The 22254-nt window shown below is 42.8% G+C and overlaps 1 protein-coding gene across 1 annotated transcript in view; it reads right to left on the bottom strand.

Annotated features, from left to right (window-relative positions):
- Positions 1–22254, bottom strand: part of grik4 (glutamate receptor, ionotropic, kainate 4) — a 127911-nt gene that overhangs the window by 16130 nt on the left and 89527 nt on the right. Inside the window, exons 10-11 of the mRNA XM_076100263.1 lie at positions 10913–11020; positions 2065–2268 (exon numbers count right to left, since the gene is read on the bottom strand). Coding sequence (XP_075956378.1) covers positions 2065–2268; positions 10913–11020 — 312 coding nt within the window. The remainder of the gene's footprint in view (positions 1–2064; positions 2269–10912; positions 11021–22254) is intronic.

A 22254-nucleotide genomic window follows, 5' to 3' on the forward strand; every position in this document is an offset into this window, starting at 1 on the left:
TACTCTGCCATCTTCCCCATCCATTTCTAAGCCTTTATCCACACAAGCTCAATCCTTTCTGTCCACTGTGGAGCATCCCTCCTCCAGATGTCCCCCATCCTGTGACAAATGTCTCTCAAGTGCGTCTCGACTTTTTGTCCGCCCCCTGCCTTGACTTTAACCATGGCACTTCTGAAGGTCAGCCTTCTGCAGGCAACTTACAGGGGATGAAGGCGGTGGCAGGCTGTGACAATAACAAGAGCAGGAACTCCTTGCTTTACATACTTAATGGCTTTGCCCTCCATTAGCCCACAGTATTAAGACAGATCACCTCTTAGGAGTGGCTCAATCCCTTTCTACTTCATTCCTGTTTTCCTCTTCCTCACCCCAGCCTTCCTCCTAACTATTTTCCATGCCGTTTCACTCCCTCACCCCCTCCCCCCCCTTCTCCCCTCAGCTCCCTTAAGCCAAGTTGACACTACACGACTTTCAAAGTTGTCGGATCGCTGTACTGTTAACACTACATAACTTGCTGTCTTGTAATCGTGAGTCTCGAGGTCCTTCTGGTCTTCACACTACATGACTAACCGACGACAGGGGGTCGCACACTACCAGATCTTTCACCAAGACGAGTCCCAGATGAGACTGTTTTGTCACAGAAACACATGCGAGAAGTGACACGGAAAAAATATGTAATACCATGCGTGAGACAGGACTTTTTATTCAAGCAATCGGCCTGAACCTTCCTTGCAGTCATGATTGTTACTCTTGCTGTCGGCACAAATTAGCCTGTTTCCACACATCTTTACTATTTGTTTCTCTAAGTGCAACAACTTTGGTGTCTGTTGCAAATGCTACACATACAGTAAAGTTCCTTTGTTACAGACAATCCCTCCAACATCTGCTTTTTCAGCGAGTGTCTTGTGCTCTCATTGGTTGTAGCCCCCCGACAGACTCCCCGACCGGTCCAGATATTTAGCATGCATACATATCTAAGATGCGGCTGCATGGTGGTGTGGTGGCGAGCACTGTCGCCTCACAGTAGGAGGTGTCGGGGTGCGATCCTGGGTTGGCCCTTTTGTGTGGCGTTTGCATGTTCTCCCCGTGCCAGCTTGGGTTCTCTCCAGGGTCTCCGGCTTCCTCCCACAGTCCAAAGAGGTTAATTCATGACTCTAAGTTGCCCGTAGGTGTGAATGTGAGGGTGAATGGTTGTCTGTCTTCATGTGTCAGCCCTGCGATAGTCTGGCGACCTGTCCAGGGTGTAGTCTGCCTTTGGCAAAAGTCAGCTGCGATCGGATTCAGCCCCACCGCGACCCCGGAACAGGATAAGCATGTTAAAGATAATGGATGGTCTGGGATGCTTTGGCTCATGTCTTTAAACAGTTCACACATAGTGCTCCAGTGCTAATTTGTGAATGCCAAACCAACAATGATTTGCCTCTGACCAGAGGTGGACTGGCCATCAGGCATACCGGCCAATTTCCGGATGGGCAAATGTGCCTTTTGGGCCAACACATGAGTTATTATTTTGTCTGACCGGCCCATGCCAGGGTGTTTTTTTTTCAAGTCAAATCCTGCCTCTGAGGGATATTGTTGGGGAGCTCCAAACTGTCTGCGAGTAGAAAATCGGTGCTGAAGTCATGTAGTGTGAACTGGGCATGATATAACCTTATCTGCCTGTTTAAGAGCCACATACAGTGTAGCTGGAGGAGTGAGACACTTCACTCAAGAGATTTAACAGCAACAACACAGAGCGATTCAGGAGGAAAGTCTGTTAAGGTCAGAGGGCTTAGGAAAAGGAGCTGACAGGGAACACGCCACCAACAAGCTGTGCCTGTTTTTGGAAAATACAATGCTGTAGATGAAAAAACTGCTGAATGAAAAATGTATGACATAAAGGAAAGCTGCAAGCTGTGAACTATATGAAAGCTGAACAATACCTTCTTCTGTTTGTGTATGTGAATGCCTTAAGCAAGTACTTTGGACACTGGTGTGCTTATATGTGTACATGACGTGATACAAATCATGATTTATGGTTGTAGGGCTTGTTTACAGGCTGTGCATGTGTATTTATTTTCTTCATACCCTTGATATGAGCTCTCCAACCATGCCGGTCCACGTTCCATTGGCTCCAGGAACCCCGTACAGTCCGTCCCCCACCAGCCGTATGCGATACTTGAATTTGAGAATATCTGCCAGCTCCTTCAGCATGTCCACGCAGAAGCCTTCGTAGCGGTCATTTCCCTCCAGCTCTTGGTGGTTCTTCCGCAGCATCACATACGGATTCTCCTGAAAAACACACATGGTTTGCATCGTAGACAGTTCATCCACAACTGACTGTCTAATAAATGGACTACTGAGTTGCATTGTGGGAAATGTTTCTTTGGCTGATGAGGTTTAATGTCAGAATATCTTAGACTATGTTACTTCGATTTTGACAATTGAAAATGATCCACAATGTTCTATAAGTACTACTAAATAGCTTAAGCACGTCTTTAATGTTTAATGGTTGCTTTACAGAATCTAACTAAATATTTTATTTGTCAGGAGAATGATATAAGCGTCCTTTGGAGGTCATTGTTCACACCAGGTTTACTGCCTTCAATGAAAGATTTGTGGATTTGAAGCAGAGCCAGACACTAAAATCAGGAACAGTCAGACGCATGGCAATCTGTTATATCCGGCAAAAAGTGGATAAGAAACAAAAGCAGTTTTCCTCTCACCACACACATACTCACACACACACTTATTTACAACCTGTCTTTTAGAGAACCAACTCTCTGTTCGGCTGTCTGTTTATTTATGTCTCGTTTTTTCATTTAGTTGATGTTGTAGGGAGATTTAAAGAGCCCAGCAGTGATGTATTTTGGAGCCCCCCCCCCCTTATTGCGCTGCTTTTCAAATAATGCAACTGTCAAACTGGTGTGCTTGGGCTCCACTACATCATAAAACAGACAGCGTTATGTACTACTTTGCTGTTGTTCTATCCCGGGCACTCAGCTCGTGAATCCAGCGAATCAGTGAATCCTTACTTTGGCGACATGACATCAGATAACAGTGATTAACAAGTCCAAGCATTTTCATGGGCTGACACAGTTTTAAAATAAACAAAGACAAAGGAAACTTTTTTTTTTATTATTGTAGCTGATAGAAGCTTTACCGAGTGTTATAACAACACGTCTATGTGCTTATGCAAGATATATACTAGCTCACAAATCTTTGTTTAACCACGAGCTTGTTCGAGAGATTGTCGACAGAATCTCTCGTCGACAATTGTGTTTGTCGACGAGACAGAATTGTGTTGACAGAATTACACAATTGTGTTGACAGAATTACGTACAGCGGGGTGTGTGTAATTCACCACAGGCATGTGTGAAAATCCATTCAGAGTCCGCGTGACAGCTTCCAGGAGGGTGAAGCATAAGCAGTGTTGTGTATTTTCAGGACTGGAATAGAAGTGAAATTGTTTTGTCATCTCCACAGCTGGATATACTTATTTGTGTTGGTAGCTGGTTGACTGGCAATTGATTTGCCTCACAGCGAAAGCCACGAAATCGTAGCGCCACTGAAAATCAGCAACATTTGAGAACTTGGTGCACATCAGGTGGCACAACTGTTACTGTGACGACTTGCCCTGTTGTCATAGCAACCACTTTGTTCCACCCTTGGCTGCGTACAGAGGTTGGGGGGGTAGTTCAGATCACTTTGACACAGGATTGTGCGGCTTTGCCTCGCTCGCTCTCTCTCGCTGCATCACTGGACAGTAGAAACCACAGCCGCCTGCTCTGCTGTGATAAGACTGAGAATAAAATGACTACTGATCGACTATGTCTACGTATCTCTGCACCTGGAATCTGCATATGGATTCAATTTATCTAGCCAGGCTCATAGTTCGATTAAACAGACTGTATAGCAACAATAACCTGTGACATGTTTCCACATAACAATAAACAGAGGCACTGTAGTTTACTTTTAAAGTGCCGTAAATACTCACCAATTCCCAAACCTGCCCCCTAGAAATTATATTTATACAATATTATTAGTTTTCCTAATTGCATTTTGCTTGTAAAAGTAATTTTGGATGAAGCAACATTGTTTGAGTGGAGGAAGCGCTACATCTGTGTACGCCACACAAGTCAGAGGGAGGTAGTCGGGTGGGATGATGAGTGAGCAAAGTGAAAGACTGTGACACTCGTGTGGGTAGGTTTAGGAAACAGTGCTTTGGTTGAGGTCAGGAGGAGACTGTGGACAGGCTGTTGACGACTTAAAGCATTGTGGGTTTTAGTCCATTTATGGGATTTATTTACAATAATAAAAGTAGATCATATAATTAGCCTGAAAGTACAAATTATAAAAGTACATTTCTTTGTCTGTTCATTGACTCCTTAAAACAGCCACGCACCTCACTGGCCTTACGTGATGTCTATGCATCATGTTTCAGCATACATGGGGCACAATATAAATGCTAATTTCATAGCTCACAGACTGCTGAAGCTTTTCCAGCGCCGACTTGCAGTCAAGCCAGACCAAGTCAGATGCTTTCACTCCTTCCAATTTCTGCAAAAATGTTGCAGAGGTTAGCTTTTTATAGATGCTTTGTACATAACGCGAGCCGGACAGAGGGACAGGGAAGAGATGAAGAAAAAAACGCAAACCTGCTACAGTCACTTAACAGCTCTTCACACTAACTGAAGAGAGAGCCAGTAGGGTGCCTGGATGAATGTGTTTGTGTCCTACTACAAGATTTAATTCAGCAAAAAACATGATTCACTCTCCAGCTTCTTGTTGATATGTGCGTGAATGGGAAAAGGATTTTATATTTTTAACAAATGGCTGCCGTCATAAGGAAGCTCGATCTCTTGGACTAAGGCTAGAAACTACTGCCTTTGTATATTGTCTTCCCTCCATCCCTCTGTGTTGATCTGGTTAAGTACAGACTAATAAAAGCAGACCTAGCACACATCCATCAATCACGCCAGTAAAAACCCAACAGAGATCAATACCACAGGGACTCTTTCGTTGTTTTCTTTGTCACTTTCTTTGGTTTCAATTTGTCTCTCTTTCGCTGAGCTCCCGTTGCCCTATAGACCATTTCACAGTTGTAAACGTAAACATTCCAAATGTGCACCGATTTATTTCCTGTGACAGTGTGTGGGACTGACATTAGCTGATGAGAAAGAATACATGGTCCAAAGCTGTTTTCTGGCATTGCAATTTTGTTTAAAAAAAAAATGGCCGGTCAAATTTGCCTGTTAATTAGATCTGTGCTGCGTTGCAGACATGGAAACACAACTGCCATTGAAAGCTGATATATTTCCTGCAGTTTACACTCATCCAAAAACTTCCACCAAACATTGAAAGAAAAATGACTAGGAACCACTTCCACTAGAAGCCTTCTGTGAAGTTGAGAACAAAATCATATAAAAATAACTATATAAAGGTATGAAAAGTCTATACAGGGGTATGAAAGTGCTGTGTTCCATGACGGCAAAATCACAAGGATATCCCATCTACCTTATTTTGCACACCACAGCAAAACTGCAATAAAGCTATACGTTTGAAGCTTTAAAGAAATGCAGACTTGTAAAGCAGCTCTTATTCCCAGGCCATGAGGAGTCTGGTTGTGGACTGATAAGTTCGGAGGAAGAAGCACACTCTCTTGCATATGCACAAGAAAGTACATGTACGCGCACACATACAGACGCAGAGCGCCAGGTGCACCGGTGGGTGTTGTTCACATTCAACTTCAGACACCACAGTGGAGTTTCCCCTTTTAAAACCTCAGGGTGTTCAAGATGTCTTCACACAACCCTCCTCGCTTTCCTCAACTGTTTTCTTATCCTTAAAAACTTGCTCTCCGGAGCCCAGCAAACTGGCAGCTGAGATATAATTCTCTCACAGGGTTTGGTAGTTCTGTTTGAAGAAGAGCCACAGAGGCTCCGACAATACTCTGAAAAATACTAGGTCATTAGAAAAAGAGCCAGGTCATTTACATTTTTTTATGAAGCAATTTCAATACAAATGAGGTGAAACCAGAGAGAGAACAAGTACACACAGACTTCAAGAAATGGGGACAGATCTTGTGTCTGTGGGGGCAGATTCAGGTGCACATGCACATAGTGCTGCCGAGCCTTTGTGCCTGCAAATCTGCCTCTGTGTCTGCTTTTATCAGTCGGCTTTATGTGCACTGTTGAATCCTTACCAATGTGTATGTGAGTGGAAATGACAGCACTCAGTAACACAAGGGTAGTGTGCAGGAAAACTGAGGAATGACAACAAGAATTGTAGTTGACAAAGGCAGAAAGTGGCTCCTACCGAAGGCACTCAAAGCAGGTTTCAGTTATTAACAAGGAGAATGGGTCTTGAATTGGGATTTAAATATGTAGACGGTATGATTCCCTAACAATGACAGAAAGCTGGCACCAAATAGTCCTTCACGTAAAGCTCTGCTCCATGTGATTTATTTGAGAAATGAGGAATAACAAAGAGTGCCAAATTCTGAGAGCACTGAGCATGAGTTTAGGAGGATAATTAAATGAGGGATATACTGTGTTAAGACCCATTTATTAATTATTTGGTGGTTGTGTAATAACCGCATGTATTTGCATGAAGCCAGTGAAAAATATCTGTTCACCAATGTGACTTGGGCTGTGTGTGTGTGTGTGTGTGTGTGTGTGTGTGGACTTGGTGGATTTATGCTCAGATGAGATGAGTATTATTTTTTTTTGAAACATTAATGTTGATTTAAAAATTTGAATGTGTCTTTTTATTGGGAAGTGTTGTTGGTCAGCTGTTGCAAGGAGTTCACACACATCCCGTTTGAGTTGCATCGGGTGCTTGGACGCTATTATATTTGCTTGCAAGTTGAGTAATTCTTATTGATGCTCCCTGCCTCCTTTTAACCTTGGAATCATAAATTGGATGAGAGGCCTCATCGTCATCATCATTATCATCCAAGATCCACTAGCTCCACTTGAAAACATGGCCTTGTTTATACCCATACCCATTTGTCTTGGGTGATACGACCACAAAGGAACAGCTCTAACAACTTCAGTTCACACCTGTCCTTAAAATGCATCTCCTCATGCATCTTGAGAACTTGTGATCAGATCTCACTTTCCCGCTCTATTTGCAGATAAACGTTTAAATGATTTCCGTTCGCAAAAATCAAATGCGTTGTTGTTTTTAACCAGCTGGAGGCAGTCTGCTGGAATTTAAAAGAAGACGTCAAAATCAAAACAATACAGACTGGGTCTCTTCCTTGGCGTGTTCCGGGCCAACCAAACCCCATAAATTATATTTAATATACATCTATGGGCTTTTTGGAAATGTGTTGCCTGTTATCTCACTTTAATATCACACCATTGGCACGCAGATAGGTACGTACTTCCGCTTACTCGTACAAGTTCTAAGAGCTTTCCACTTGTGATCAGATCACCCAAGATGCATGTCAATGCCATGTGTGAACAGGGCTGATAATTTGTAGCTCTTAAAATCCAGGAGTTTACATCATAACAATGCAAATCACCTGAAATCAGAATTGACTAAAACTATAGCAATGCAAACAAATCACTCTTTCTACTGCTTGACAAGCTATTGTGTATCAGAATACAGAAAACACAATGCAACAACCGCAAAGACTGTTTTTCTATTACGTCACTGTGGCTACTGAGGGTACAAAGACATTGGGCCTCCCTCATGCAAGAACCACTTGTACAAACAGATCTGTTCTTTAGGAGAACTTGCTGCACTCACCAATATTCTCGTATTTATTAATTTTCTGTTAAGTACAGTTTACGAGCGGTCCAGAACTGTCGTAGGAGTCATTTGCAGTTAGTCTGCTGTTATCCAAACCTACATTTTTCACTAGTGTGTTGTATAGTTCATTACTTTGAAGCAATTTCAAGTTTTAAAACCCTATATAAATTATACTTTATAATTATGTTGGCATTATCCTGAGATTTGATTTATTGGTTAATAAAATTCTGAAAGTATTCATATAGCCTAACGATATCATCATTCATTTAAATTGGCAATTGATATAATAAAATATGAGCATCTTCAATTATGTGAGCCCCCCGTTGCAGTCATTGATGGCCTTGCTGTGGCGAGACGTTTTGCATATCGAACCATTTCTCCTATATTTCAGTGAGAATACGACCCTGAGATGACATGGCATTAAAATCATTTTTTTTCCCCCATTCCTAGGCTTTAACAGGTCGCTCAATTCTGCTGCTGATGCTGTGAAAATGATAGAAAGTTCATCATATTTAACAGCTTTAACGGCCTTTACGGATCTCTAAAAACAGGACTTCACTATAGGACATATCGGGTAGGACGCATAGCCTTATATGGTATTATTGGGGCGTTTATTATGGATATTTACAATTCTCATGACTTGTAAATGCACAAGTGGTACTCATTATGTTTACGCTGGTCTTTCACACAGTTATCTGAAGTAAGGAGCGTTTGCTGAACCTGATGTGGCCCACCGAACTAAAAAGAGTGAGAGAAAGTAATGATAAGAATACCAAAATGTTTTTGCACGAGGGAACAAACTCAATCAATGCTTACAAAAACACATGGCTTTTGGCCTTGCAGTAACGTGATAATCAATTCAATCCCCCCCCCCCCCCCCCCCCACCCCCCCGAGCTGTTAGTGAAATTGAAGGGGGAAGATGACAGCCCTGTGTAGGTGTAATGAAACTGCCCGGTGAAGGCCAGGTGCACATGTCAAGTGTGCACATAAACCCACAAATGGATATACTGAACACACACACACACACACACACACACACACACACACACACACACACACACACACACACACACACACACACACAATGCAATTGCAATCACACACAAACACACACAGTCTCCCAGGCCACTGCTACAGGTAAGGAATTCTTATGGAAGCTTTCAGCTGTGGCTCGTCTCCCGCCCACAAGCGAGATAACAGCGACGTGGCAATCACACCATGATGAATGAGCTGTGATAGGCGCTGAAAATTGCTCCGTGGTGGCTTCCGAAGTTTGGTCCTGGGACTCTATATCTCCAAAGTGAAATCAAAGCTATGTGCTCGGCCAATTCTTTCTGTCACACCCTCTTTCTGTTGTGAAAATATTGTCTCATTTGTACTCCCCCTCAAACCAAACACACACACAAACCTCCATCCCCCCCCCCCCCCCCCCCCGCACCCTTTCCCTCCAGTGTGAAATGAACCGTTCCATCTGAATCCCAATAAGTCTCAATGAGGCCAGTGAGTTGTTCAGTGGCGAAATGTGGCAATATGTCCTTCCCTCATTCCCACGGCTCCTCAGCTGATAAGCCAGACACTCAGAAAAACACATTGGGCCAATTGCCTCTGCTTACAAGCTACTTTGTATCTTATCGTCTGATTCATCAGCGAGGAGGAGGAGCTGGGCGAGTGACAGCTTTGTGTGTTTCTGTGTGTTCGTGTGTATCGAGGGAAGAAGAGAGGCATGAAACACTTGCAGCCGACTGAGAAGCTGAATGGTTTCATGTAGTTCCAACATGAATCCATTTATCACCTTTGATGTGATATTAAAGCTACTGTAAAACAGAAAAGTCAAGCTTTTAAACAGCATTATAGTCTTCTCACTAGTTTGGGAAATTCCTGACACATCTGCTTTACTAATTAAAACAGGTAGCTAATTAATTGATGAGCAATTAATCACTGTTAATAATTAGATCAGTCAAGAATATTTTACTACTTCCACAGCGTTGGAAGCGTGTCAGCGCTGGAGAAAGGTCTGGCTCCACACATTATAATTCTGACATGGGGGGGAAAACGATCTGGCTTGTTTGTATTTCTTTAAACCAATCACAATCGTCTTGGGCGGAGCTAAGCACAGGATGCAGCAACGGTGCCCTTGCAAAATAGATAACGCAGATAGCAAGGCAATGAAGGGAAGGGGAACACCAGCTGAAATAGGCGTCCAATGGCAGCCTTATACTAGCAGTCTACATTCGACGAGTATAACTGTGCAAAGTTGCAGCGACGTTTGTGCTTTGCTTAAATATTAGTTTGAAATGTATTAGAGTGTTGAAGTTCACCATTCCTCCTTTGTAATATTATTATCTATTGCAAAACACTTTTATCCAGAAGGAATTACAGTGAACATCTTATGACTCACAACTGACCATGTTGATATGCTAATAACTAAATTCAGAGCAGCTATAAACATTTTTGCTTTAAGACGAGGTAGGTTAAAACGCCGTACAAACTAGTTTTGATTGAGGCATATTGAAGCTCTAAAAACCTTTTCATTAATACAAGAATGAGATGTTATAGGTGCCCTGGGTGTTAAGCGTCATCTAATTTATTCTCCAATAAAACGTATAAATTGTTATTAAGCTTACTGGTTTGTATTGTTAAATAACGACAGGCAGAGCAGCAGCAGCAGTTTTGAGTGACTGTATTGTTTCCTATTTCTGTAATTTGCTCATGTTTATCGTGTTTGTCAGCCTTCTTTGAGGAAAAGCATGCATTTTGTATTTCAGAAGCTTTAAAGGATTCGTCGTTTAGTGATCATTAACATGGCAGGTGATTCAGCAAATTTCTTAAAAATTGCATTTCCTGGAACAGGTAGCAGAGGACGCACAGGATCTATATTTACAACAGAGGCTGAGAATGGCTGACAAGTGGAATTATTAGCGCCGGCTGATGCATTGTGATGTAGCCTCATCTGAAGTACTCAGGGCAAAACAAAAAGCGCAGCAGCACTTCCTCTGATCCCATGAGGACTGAGTTTGGATCTGAAAATACAAAATGGGTTTTTGATATGGTAATTGTCCGTCAACCACAGAATGTCAGCCCCATGTAGATCAGCCGAGGCGTTGTGCTAATAAAATGACACGGACAGCTGCTGATGTGCGCGTACAGTATCAGCATGCAAACAGTAGCACTTACTAGTATTGTTGTGATGGTTAGAGTAGTGTTGAAGAGGGTGTCCGTCACATTGATTGATGGAAGCTTTCTCTCCATGGACAGTCCATCTTCAGAGTGCCACAGGCCAATCTGCAAGAAAGCGCACACACACACGCACGCATGAACACACACAAGCCCGCACACACACACACACAGATCAGTCGCTAAGTCCATCAGCTGCAAAAGGCCAAAAGAAACAATCTGTACTTAATTGTCCCCCTATTCTCTGAAGGACAATCAGTATGACCATCACAATGAGCAGTGTAAGACAGAAAGAAAGCAGTGGACAGATTACCATGTTGTGAGACAAGGTGATAGCGAGAGTAAGCGAGGCTGCAGGAGGAAACAGAGACATGCGTGTGGTTCCTTGAGGAGCAAACACAGGGCACGTGTTCAATCAGAGGCAACAGAATGCATTCATTAAACCAATTACCGGCAAATCCTGTGGCGCAGAGCCACATTCTCATTTTCATTACAGCTCGAGTGGGGATTCACACCTCCACCTCACATGGTGTCTTTCCTCCCATCCCCTTTCAATCTGTCTCTGCCATCTCCTGTTTCATTAATCTATTTGCTCGACCAAAGTTTGTCAATAGTTCACACCATGACGTCTCTGCAGACATGAGCATCTACTTTGCTTCCTGCTACTTTCAGGTGCACATTACTCTTTCTTGCATCCATCTTACCTTAATGACAGGAAACAAAAGAAAAACTTGGCTATTATATATACATTGTTGCTGATGATTACATGGTCAGCGTTATGTGACACTGGTGGCACAACACGGGCAGAGCTATCAGCAACAAAACAATTTTGCTTTACTTATCACAGTGGCTTCACGAGCTATCATTTCATTTATGCAGCTGGTGCAGAAACACGCAATTTCAATGTCAATAACAAACACAGCAGTTGCTTGCACTGAAGATAACCTCGAGATCAATCAAGATCGAGATAATATGCAAAATCTGTCTTTTTATTAGTTTGTGTAACTTATCTCCTGTTTAGATTTAATATATGCATTTTAAGAACGTGAATTTTAAGAACGTGAGCTCATCCTGCCTACTGTGTTCCTGCTAGTGTGTCTTTGTGTTCATTAAATATGCCAAACTATAACGACCTGTTAGGCTCACTGAGAAACAAAATGACAATTTAAAACACTGTTTTTGGTCATTTACATTCAAACTGTGTAATCTACCTCATTATGTAAACATTGCTACCCCGGACTTGGAGACTGTAGAAGTAATATCCCTTATCATAATAATCAACCTCCCTCCATTATGAATATTATATAGGAGGAATAAATGAGAAAATACAACATATAATTTAGCCTTAATACATTGTTGGTGTGATTCAATCCATGTCACTGGAAGGAGTTCTCTGATTACATGCTAGAACACCTTTGGGAATATTCCTGTTGGTTGGAGACCAGAAAGGATGAACTGTTAGCAGATCAGCGATTGAAGTCTGATATGAAAAAGAAAAACGTCAGTAAACAAAGCTCCCCAATCTTGGTCATAGTTTGTTTCAAGGCTAAATTGTCAAAAATTCTCAAGCGGTTACAACCCATTCATGTTGATCAGAGCCTGCGTTTGAAAGCCGCTTAACCACTCTGCTAACACTGATGATGAATTCTGATGTGTGATATAAAAACCAAAAGGAAGAGAGAGCTCCTGGAATCAAAGATTTCCTTTGAGAGTATGATCAAAAAGATCTTGCCTCCCATTTCCTCTGGTGTACTCTGGTGTTGGGAGAAACAGCACCTTGCTCACACAAATAGATATGTTTATCTACCCAACCCCCCTGCACAACACCCTCCACACTCTGCTGATGACGTCCTCAAGGAACAGAGACGGAGAACATGTGAACATACTGCGGCACGACCAAGAAGGGACCTGAAATATGGTGTTCAGCAATCAGAGTACACAATCAGTAGTCAGAGCCTGTGGAGGTGGTGGGAGATGAGTCTGTGACTTGGTCGGGCTCAGCAGGCGTCACCAGTGGTCTGAGCATGGGGATGACTGAGAGGGTAATGGGATGGGGTGGCATTGTGACTCTTGCCCAGGAACAGGAGGTGGAGAGAGAGAGGGGAGATGAGGGAGCTGTGAGCAGGAAGGAGAGAAGAAGCAGATGCTGGCGGGGGAGGAACTGGCCCTTTGATGCCCCTGCCGTCAATTCTCTTTGAGCTGGGAGGGGGAGAAAATAGAGCTGTATGCGATTCACTTGGACTAACAGTAAGGAAGATGTATACATCAGGAAAGCACACTCGGGAGCAAACACACTGTGATATTTATCAAAAAGACCGAAAACCTTTAATGCTGTAGTTATTCTTTGCAAGACTTCATGCAATACATTACTTTTTTTATTATTGGTTTGTGCAATAAAAATGAGAGGCTACTCATTACATAGCATAAATAGGCTGAAAAGATGACAACAGAGTTTCTAAAAGTTGGAGATACACCAATATACAACTAATGAAATTGATGAAATATTAATCAGAGCACAACACAGTTGCCATTAATCTGACGGCCACGAAAGAACATCAGTAATCTTATATGTCATATGCATCGAAGCACATTTTGTAATAATTATGTAGGTTGGGCAGACTCTAAAGTGAAGGGACTCCTAACCATTGCATTAAATCTGGTGAAGCAACACCATTAAAACATTACATAAAACCGCATTATTAACCGCAGCACAACCCAAGAATCTATTAGACTCATACGCTTTAATTATAGAGAGACGACGCTGCATACTGCCATATACAAGACTCTCTTTGTGAACAATATAAAAGGCTGTAACTTGATGTTTCTCATTTGCAGTGTCATTAATTTGGCATTTACACTGCAATTATAGCAAAAAACTACTGTGCAGTAGTCTACAACCACTGAATCTAGGAAACAAATTCAGACAAAGTTCAGATGGTTGACGAGCAGTGTGCACTATTTATTTTAATGTGAAACAGGGAGGCAGGAGGAAGAATAAGGTATAATAAGAGATAGGGGAATAGGAGAGGAGCAAAAGGAAAAGACCGAGAGAAAGAGAAAGATGCAGGGGAATGTCAATCACTTACTGAGGAGGTGCGGTGAGGCTGGCAAACGGAAAGAAAATCAATGAGGAAGTATGAGGAGCAGCCAGCTAGGGAGCCAGAACATAAGGCGGAGAGAACAAGAGAAATAGACAGCAACTGAGAGACAGAAAAGACAGACAGACAGTCAGAGAGAGAGAGAGAGAGAGTTTATGTGAGTGCGAAATAAAGAGAAAGAGCGAGAGAGCGAGGAAAAAGAGAGAGATGGTCGGGGAAAGTGACAACAAGTGGAACGACGCTCCCTGTGAGGGATTACCCAGAGTTCATTCTGCAACCTGGAATTACAGCACGAGGATAAGATTAGGGAGGCTGCTCATTGAAGCGTCAGGATTGGCTGATTTTCCTGTCAGAAAAATGCCATATGCAATAGGGTGTGGCGAGAGACTGCGCTGCGACGAACCATAGACTGTAGTGACAGACACATTCATCATATATGAGAGAAGCAAGAGGTACCGCTATCAAGCATAATGTCAAACAGCCCATTCACACCGAGGCTAAAGCATTCAGGTGTCACGGCGGTGAAAATGAGTCTGAGGCAAAACGGAAATGTGTGTGTGTGTGTGTGTTTCTGGCTGCATGCTTGCATGTGTGCATGCCTGTTTATGGCTGTATGAATTGCAGTTAAGCAAAACATCTTCACGGGCCTCTGAGGATGGACTTTTGTAGCTCTTTTAGCAACGTTATGCCCTCTCAGCTTGACGAAAATATGCTGAAGTAGATGCTGTTTCTACCCATCAGCGGACATTACCACCGGTTGAATCAGCAGCCAGCGGCCAGTTAAAACTAAAGCGAGGACGGTTACATGTAAAGCACATCAACTCTGCCTCACAAAAAAAGGCATAGTGTACTTGTGTGGAACCGTTATGCAGGTTTCCTCTACGGAATAGTGAGTGGGAAAACTGGGCTCTCTTATCACAGAAGCTCTCTCTGGTATGACTCATCAACAGGAATGAGAGTAATCATGGTGGCGCCGTCGGCAAACTTCAGGGGCTAGACAGACACAGGTGGTGGTGTAGGTGGTTGGCACTGCCACACAGTAAAGAGAGGATTAGGGAAAGCACACCGAAAGCACAAGGAGCTATACAGACTTGTGGTATTCTTGCTATTATTTCCTGCTGGTCAAGAAGTCTCTCATCCCTGACATTGGAGAAAAGCAAGCGTGGGAAAAGTTGACCTGGCAACACGTTGAAAAAGTGTTGTTTCATAAAATCTGTACTGTGTTTTGTGCCGTGTTTCTTCTGAATACAAAACACACACAAATGCCTCACGTTATTTCTGGTAATTTATTCCAAAGCTAGTCAGCCTATTCATTATTTGGCCTTATGGTGAATAATGACACTGCTTGTAATCCCAGTAATGAGACTCAAACTCTGAGTTGAAGAGAAGGTCTTTCGACTGTCAGAGCAGATCTTCAAAGCAGCGCTGCATGTTCACCAAGTGCTGCATCCCCAGTTGAGCAGCCAACAATAGATGCCCTCGCAGCCACAGTCCCCGCTCAGCCCGTCCACCCCAATCCTACCGACCGTCCAAATGTCTACATCTCTAGTAACCATGTTAGTGGAGACATACTCTAAACACTGGGGACAGAGCGAGGCCTTTGGGGTGTGTTTTAATTCCAAATCGCTCATTACCACCGTCCAATCCTAACAAGCTTTTTTGGTCTCTTTTCTATTGAATGTTTAGTATGAAGATAAGTGTTGTGAATTGCTAAAACATTTGGGCACATGAATTTCTGGCAAGATCATGTGGCATAATTTACAGCAGCTAAAAAGGACAGTGTAAATGGACACCACTACACTGTCTACATGGAATATAGTGAGGCTGCATTCATAAAGGTCATATGTGTAATCACCTACCTGGGTCCTTCTGGGGAGGCCGTCAGTGGGGTTAGCTAGAATAATTACTTTTTGCTTGATAATAGCATTGGATGTGATTATTTGCTGAAAAATGTGGTTTTCTGTTACTCAACCGGCATACGTTTGAGGCAAGCTAATGTATACGACTGTGCAGCGTGTATGGTAGATCAAATGTATGTATTTTTTTAAAGTTAAGTTATAAAATAATTGTAAAACGATGATCACAATGAATGTGAGATCAAAAGGGAATCCATTCAAGAATCTAACAAGACTTCTGGGAGAACAGAGTGAGAGTATGAACCTGTCTATGCTAGAGAACAAATAAAAACAATACCTATAAGGTTACAATGCATCTATGGGAGCCTTGGTAGGATTTCAAGGGTGCACTGTGCAGCCTGATAACAACAGAGACACAGAGGCAAACTTGCAGGCACACAGGCACAGAGGCACTCACGCACATGTACATAAATTTGCATGTACATGCATATTACACACATACACACACTCACAGACACACACTCACACACACACACACACACACACACACCCAGCCAAGCAACCCATACACAGTCTCACCCAGCCTTGAAATCCGTTAAGACTGGGGGATCTTGCAAAACAGCTCATCCATTCTGCTTTTGATCTATTCCCCATCTCCAGCCTGCAAAGTGCAAACTGAGAAAAACAAAAGAGGAAAGGGGACTGCTGTACGTCTCTGAGAGACCAAACAAAGAAGAAAACTAGAGACACACAGAGGATGCCGGTGTGTGTAGACTAGTGATGTGAGCCTCTGCTTCGACAAATTCATTATGAATTTCAATCCGTAGTCCAATATTCAGCACAGGGAAGACAACTTTGAGCCGATTGTGTCACGGCCAGGCCGGGCCTCCTGTTCTCCCCTGTGTTTCCTGTGTCTCTGTGTGTTTGTGTGTGTGGTATGGGCGTGACTCCGACCTGGTCTCCTCACGGCTCCCTCCTGATTGCGATTCCTTCACCTCACCTGTCCAGTCTAACCAGCTGCCTTCCATCAACTCATCTACTCAACAGTTCATCTACCCCGGTTTTGCATCCACTCTTCAACCAGATCGTTGTTACAACCTCCGTGTTTGGATCATCCTCCTGGCTCCCCAGTCTGCCTGCCCTGCCCTGCCCGGTTTCCCACCCTCGCCCTCTCGTCCTCGGTTCCCCACTGCTCCATTACATTTTTCCCTTTGTGTCCTCCCGGAATAATACCCTTACGCTCTCTACTCCCTGGTCTGTGTCTGCGCTTGGGTCCGCCACCACACCCCGTGACAGATTGATGATTATTCAATAGAAGTTATTAGTTACAAGTCAATATGCTTCGCTTTGACTGCCACACCCACTCTGCCTCTAATTCGTGTAACACCGATGTGTTTTGTATACACTCAGGAGAAGGCAGTTGCATCCAAACCTTGTCTTCGATTTTTGAGTTTTGAGTAAATCAAGATGCAGGAAAAAAAAGCAAAAAACGCAGAGCGGTCTTTCGGGAGAATATGTCACAAGACGAGTAATATGTCTTGTAAGCAACGCTGCCCAGCTTTCCCCTAGTCCCACACATTTAAATCAACAGCTGTATCATGCAGCTGACACAGTCTCCAGCACTGTTACACTGAAGGAAAAAAAAAAAAAAACCAAGTCAGATTATATTAGTTTATACAGTATATGCATGCAAATGTTGGTTTTACACAAGGTTTGATATTCAGTATCAAACCCATTTATCTTAAAGCAGACATTCTACTTCAGAGGAAATACATTTAATTCCATTTATCACAGTGTGATTAGTATTCATCCGAATTCAAGTAAATTAAATGTAATGAGAAGAAATCGAATAAAAGAGACTTGACTCTTTTGCTAGCAGACGAGTTGTTTCTTCTCAAAATTCACAGCATCTCTGACCTCCAGGACGGTCTGCAGCACTTAGGACATTTAACTCATAACAGAGACGGCTTTGTGTGCAATAAACTGGTGGAGACACATCTGCTCATAAACTGAGACACACACTTTACATAGTGATATGATACAAAAATAAAAATCAGTGTACGCTGAGCAGAGTGTATCACTTACACAAGAGAGATTAAAGCAAGAGCTACCCTAAGATCCTCAGGAGTTAATGTGGTCTGACATGCTGCAAATCCAGTGGCTGGAAACATGAACTACACTCACAAATGAACAGAAAATTCAAAAAACACATCATCTCCGGCAGTATAATACTGACAACAAACCGCGGTGGGATGCTCAGTCCTGGTGAGCTTTTGAATACTGTTAGCGGGGCATGGATAACAATAGATAAAACACTGAATGAAATAAAAACAAAGAGGCAAGAGCAGAAGGCGCAACAGTCCCTTGATCTGATCCTCAGAGATGCTGTGATTCAGGGACAATTTCGTTTGAAAAAGGAAATCATACAGATGCCTTGCACACTAACAAATAAACACTGAATTTATACACTTTGTATTTATTTTCCCCTGCTGGCAAAAAAAACCCGTTCCATTCCAGTTTCCATTCTAGTCTTTGTCTTGATAGTCAATATTGTATATTTCCTTCAGGGGCATAAAAAAGATTCATGGCAAAACTTAATTTGCAGAATTTATGTACAACACCAGAACACCTTGTTTTAGGAGGCCATCTGGAGAACCTTTACATCTGATTAAAATGAACACCTCTTGTGATGTAAATTTTGCTGTAATTATTGTTTGCAATCACACAGCTGTAACACTGTAACTTTCTTCCTCTAATGCAGACTCAACTTCTCTCTCTCTCTCTCTCTCTCTCTCTCTCTCTCTCTCTCTCTCTCTCTCTCTCACACAAACAGAGTCAAAGATTGAAATATGTTTAAACTGCACAGCTGGAGGAGATCAGAGGGCCGACTCAAGTCTCTAAACTTACTTTAACCTTAGTGGCAGTAGCTCAAGCACCAGCTCCTGCGTATTAGACCCTGTACGTCTATCAGTCCTGGTTAAGATGCACTCATCTCTGCTGGAGCCTGAGGCAGAGAAAGAGATCCAAGCCATGTCGTGGTGTGCTGAGCTACATCTGGTCCTATGATACTGTCCTTCGAGGAGAGGAAAAGAGTGGAGGCAGTCTTGAATCTGTCAACCTCTTCCCTTTACATTTTCCCCTCTCTCCCCCCCTCTACCTCGCTGTACCTGTCCCTTCCCCCTCCCTTCCCTCCCTCACATTGCAGCAGCAGAGAAAAATTGAATTGAGTGCATCTGCATCCACAGCAGAGGGGGCAGCTTGAGTAATAGTGTTCTCAGAGATGGGGTGAGAGCAAAGAAAAGGGGAGGGAAAGGAAAAAGCAGATTGCCGTAATAAACATAGTAGCAGCGTTGACAGGATATAAATAAATCCAATCCAAAAGAGAAAGAAATTGAACGAGCACATTCCCTCTTTAACTGCAGGAAGTCTTGTGTAAATAACACAGCTCAAATCATTTCTTGCAAATTGAAGTGGCGTCCATGCAGTATCCGCGTGTGTCCGAGAGTGCGCGAGCATGTGTCTGTGTATGTCTCTAAGATATTCCAGGCACTCAGCGTTGCCTCAGATGCTGGGGAAAGAATGGGTATAAAAAGGATCTCCTCTATTGCTCGGCTCCTCCCTGAGGACCTTGACACAAGGACACCTGACTAAAGTTTATTTAAAAAAGCAATCTGGCTGTAAATGCTGAAATGATAATTTAGAAAATTGGAAAGGGTGTACTAGGGCATGTCTGGAAGATTCAACTGTTTATAGATTCAGAAAGATTCACAATGCGGACGTACAAATGCACACAAATGAGAACATGGTACAAGAATGTGTGGGAGGAGGACACCATTAAACAAATCCATATCCAAGGTTAAAGAAAATGTACTGCAACCAAGGATCCTGTTTATTTACATCCAACGAACAAACGGTTTGAGCTGCGGCTTCTGCTGCTGAATAGATGGGGAAATGAGATAATTAAAATGGTAAATTAAAACAGCGATGAACAATAATTCCGGGGAAGTGGCGGTCGTTGTATGTTACATGACGTACGCAGTGATACGGCTCTGAATTTTCATGAATATTGGCAATTGCAATAAGGCGTTCAATATCAGTTCCTGTGTCTGATATGGGGTGCTAGAGAACGCCACAGCACGCTGTTCAACCAAAACACAAAAGCTTGTCAATCTAGAAGGTCTTGAGATTCTGCTGCTGACCAAATGTGAAATGGATCTTTTGAATCCTCTAGGCTTTTTGAAAAGTTCCATCACTATATTGTCACATGACCGAGGAATCATCCTTTAAGGTATCAACCATTCCTTCGCAATATAGCATCTTATTAGTCCAAAGGTTATACCGATCAAATTTGAAACAAATCCGATAAATCCTCAAAAGTTCAAAAAAAAGTTTGCCTTAAATACCAAAAAAAATGAACAAAATTCACTTCTTCTGGTTGGACGGAGCTAATAAAAGCAATGTGTTCTTAAAGATGAGACCAATGATCCCACTACATTTTGTGACCATCAAAATAACTTTATCCATGATGTGAATTTTGGGGGCGCAATAAAAAAACAAAACAATGGGTCCCTGGCACTGCCCGTTGGGCCCCTGTCTCAGGCCCGGAGTGTGGTGTTAAACATATAGAGTATTCTCTACCTGAGCTATAAACTTATTCAATTCTTTGTATTAAGGCAATTCATTCTTAATGCTGCAGCAAATGTAATCTACCCTGATACAAAGGGATTGGTTGGGACACATGCTTTCTATTTCAGTTAATCTGCCTGGGGTTTTTGGGCAGCTAGCACATTCACCTAGGGAGGGATTTCTATTACTTCTGTGGAAGTAATGGAAAAAGGGAACTAAACAGTAAGAAAATACACTTTTTCAAGTTATGTTGATGGGATTACAGTCTTATGATTTTATGAAGATGGCATAAAACAAAATGAGGAAAACAAATGTGCTCCTTCAGGCACAACTACGGTAAGTCCCAGTCACTAAAAGAATGTCTCAGATTCTTTCATGCATCTTTCTTTTACAGCTATGACCGTTCAACTCAGTTCCAACTCTGGCATCAAGCCGACAAGCTTCATCACAACAAATTACGAGTGTGTATGTCTGAGGCAAATCCATTCTTGAGCAACGAATTTAGCAAAGCAGCAGTGGATTCAATAATGAGAACAATTTGCTTTGAGTCATGCTGGAGCCGGCTTCTGGCCCGCTCCACCTCTGGCCAACGTATCCTGCTGTAACCTTCTCATAACCTGCTACCTGCTCTGTAGCCTCTTGCGGTCTCTCCAACTGACCATTTAACTTGATACATTTCTCTCTTTCTCCGTTTCCTTCTCTTTCTTCTCTCTCTCAGGAGGTTTCTAAACCAAGGCTGTGATTAAGTGCCTCCATTATAAAACTTAATTAGCATTTCCCTTCTCTCCAGGAGTTGGCCAAGAGTGTTTGGACCCAGTTGCAATGCACAGATATGCACATGTGTGCATGTAGTATGCGCAAACACACACACACAGAAATAAACATAGAAACGCACTGATGCAGCTTACATAGCACTCTCTCTTCTGCACTCTCACACAACAGAGCCTAGCGCCGTAACAGGGAACAGCTTGCCTGCCCCAAACTGCAAGAATTACTCATTTTACAGCTCCCTCCAATTTACAGGGGTGCTTGCTGTCAATGAGCGCCATGCAGAAAATGAGGGCCAGCCCACGGTGGCCAGGCGGCTGCAGAGAGAGGCCGGACGGCTCTGTCAGTATGATGCTTGCTGGCAGGCTGCAGCGTGGTTGTTTTGGAAAAGACGATAATGTGCAGAGCCAAGAAGCAGACATTGTGGGCTGGCACCACCACCACCACACACAAGTGTAAACATAAAAAGCACGCGTGCAGATGAATACAGAGAGACAAAGGACAGCACATCAATGCTGCGAATTGATGTCGGATCAGCCAGCAGTCCTTCGGCTGCCACAGGCCAGTATCACAATAAAGTACTCTCATACTTCTGATCCCCGAAATATAAAATGCAGTAATCCATTTTAGCAGTGAGGAAACTGCTGTGTTTGCTGATGTTCCTGAAGAGGAGAATGCAGTCTGTGCGTTCACAGAAACAGGTTGAGATATATCATCCATCTGTATATATCAAGGATTACACTGTTTTACAGCGTGCCCCTGGTGGTCACACCATCTGGAAAATATACACTCAGAAACACGTTCACATTCGCACACACAAGCCAAGATAGTTCTTCGTATAAGTCTCCTTTATCTAGCTCATTACACTGGCTTTTGAATAACCGTCGAAAAAGGATATAGAGGATTACAGCCTGTTCCTTTAATATGATTAGTCATTCCAACAAGAAATAGGAGTCATAATGCTGTAAGAATTAGATGTGGTGACAGCTTAAAC

This window comes from Anarhichas minor, unplaced genomic scaffold (genome assembly GCF_050575085.1).
Source record: "Anarhichas minor isolate MPS153535 unplaced genomic scaffold, ASM5057508v1 ptg000026l, whole genome shotgun sequence".
NCBI classification, from domain to species: Eukaryota; Metazoa; Chordata; class Actinopteri; order Perciformes; family Anarhichadidae; genus Anarhichas; species Anarhichas minor.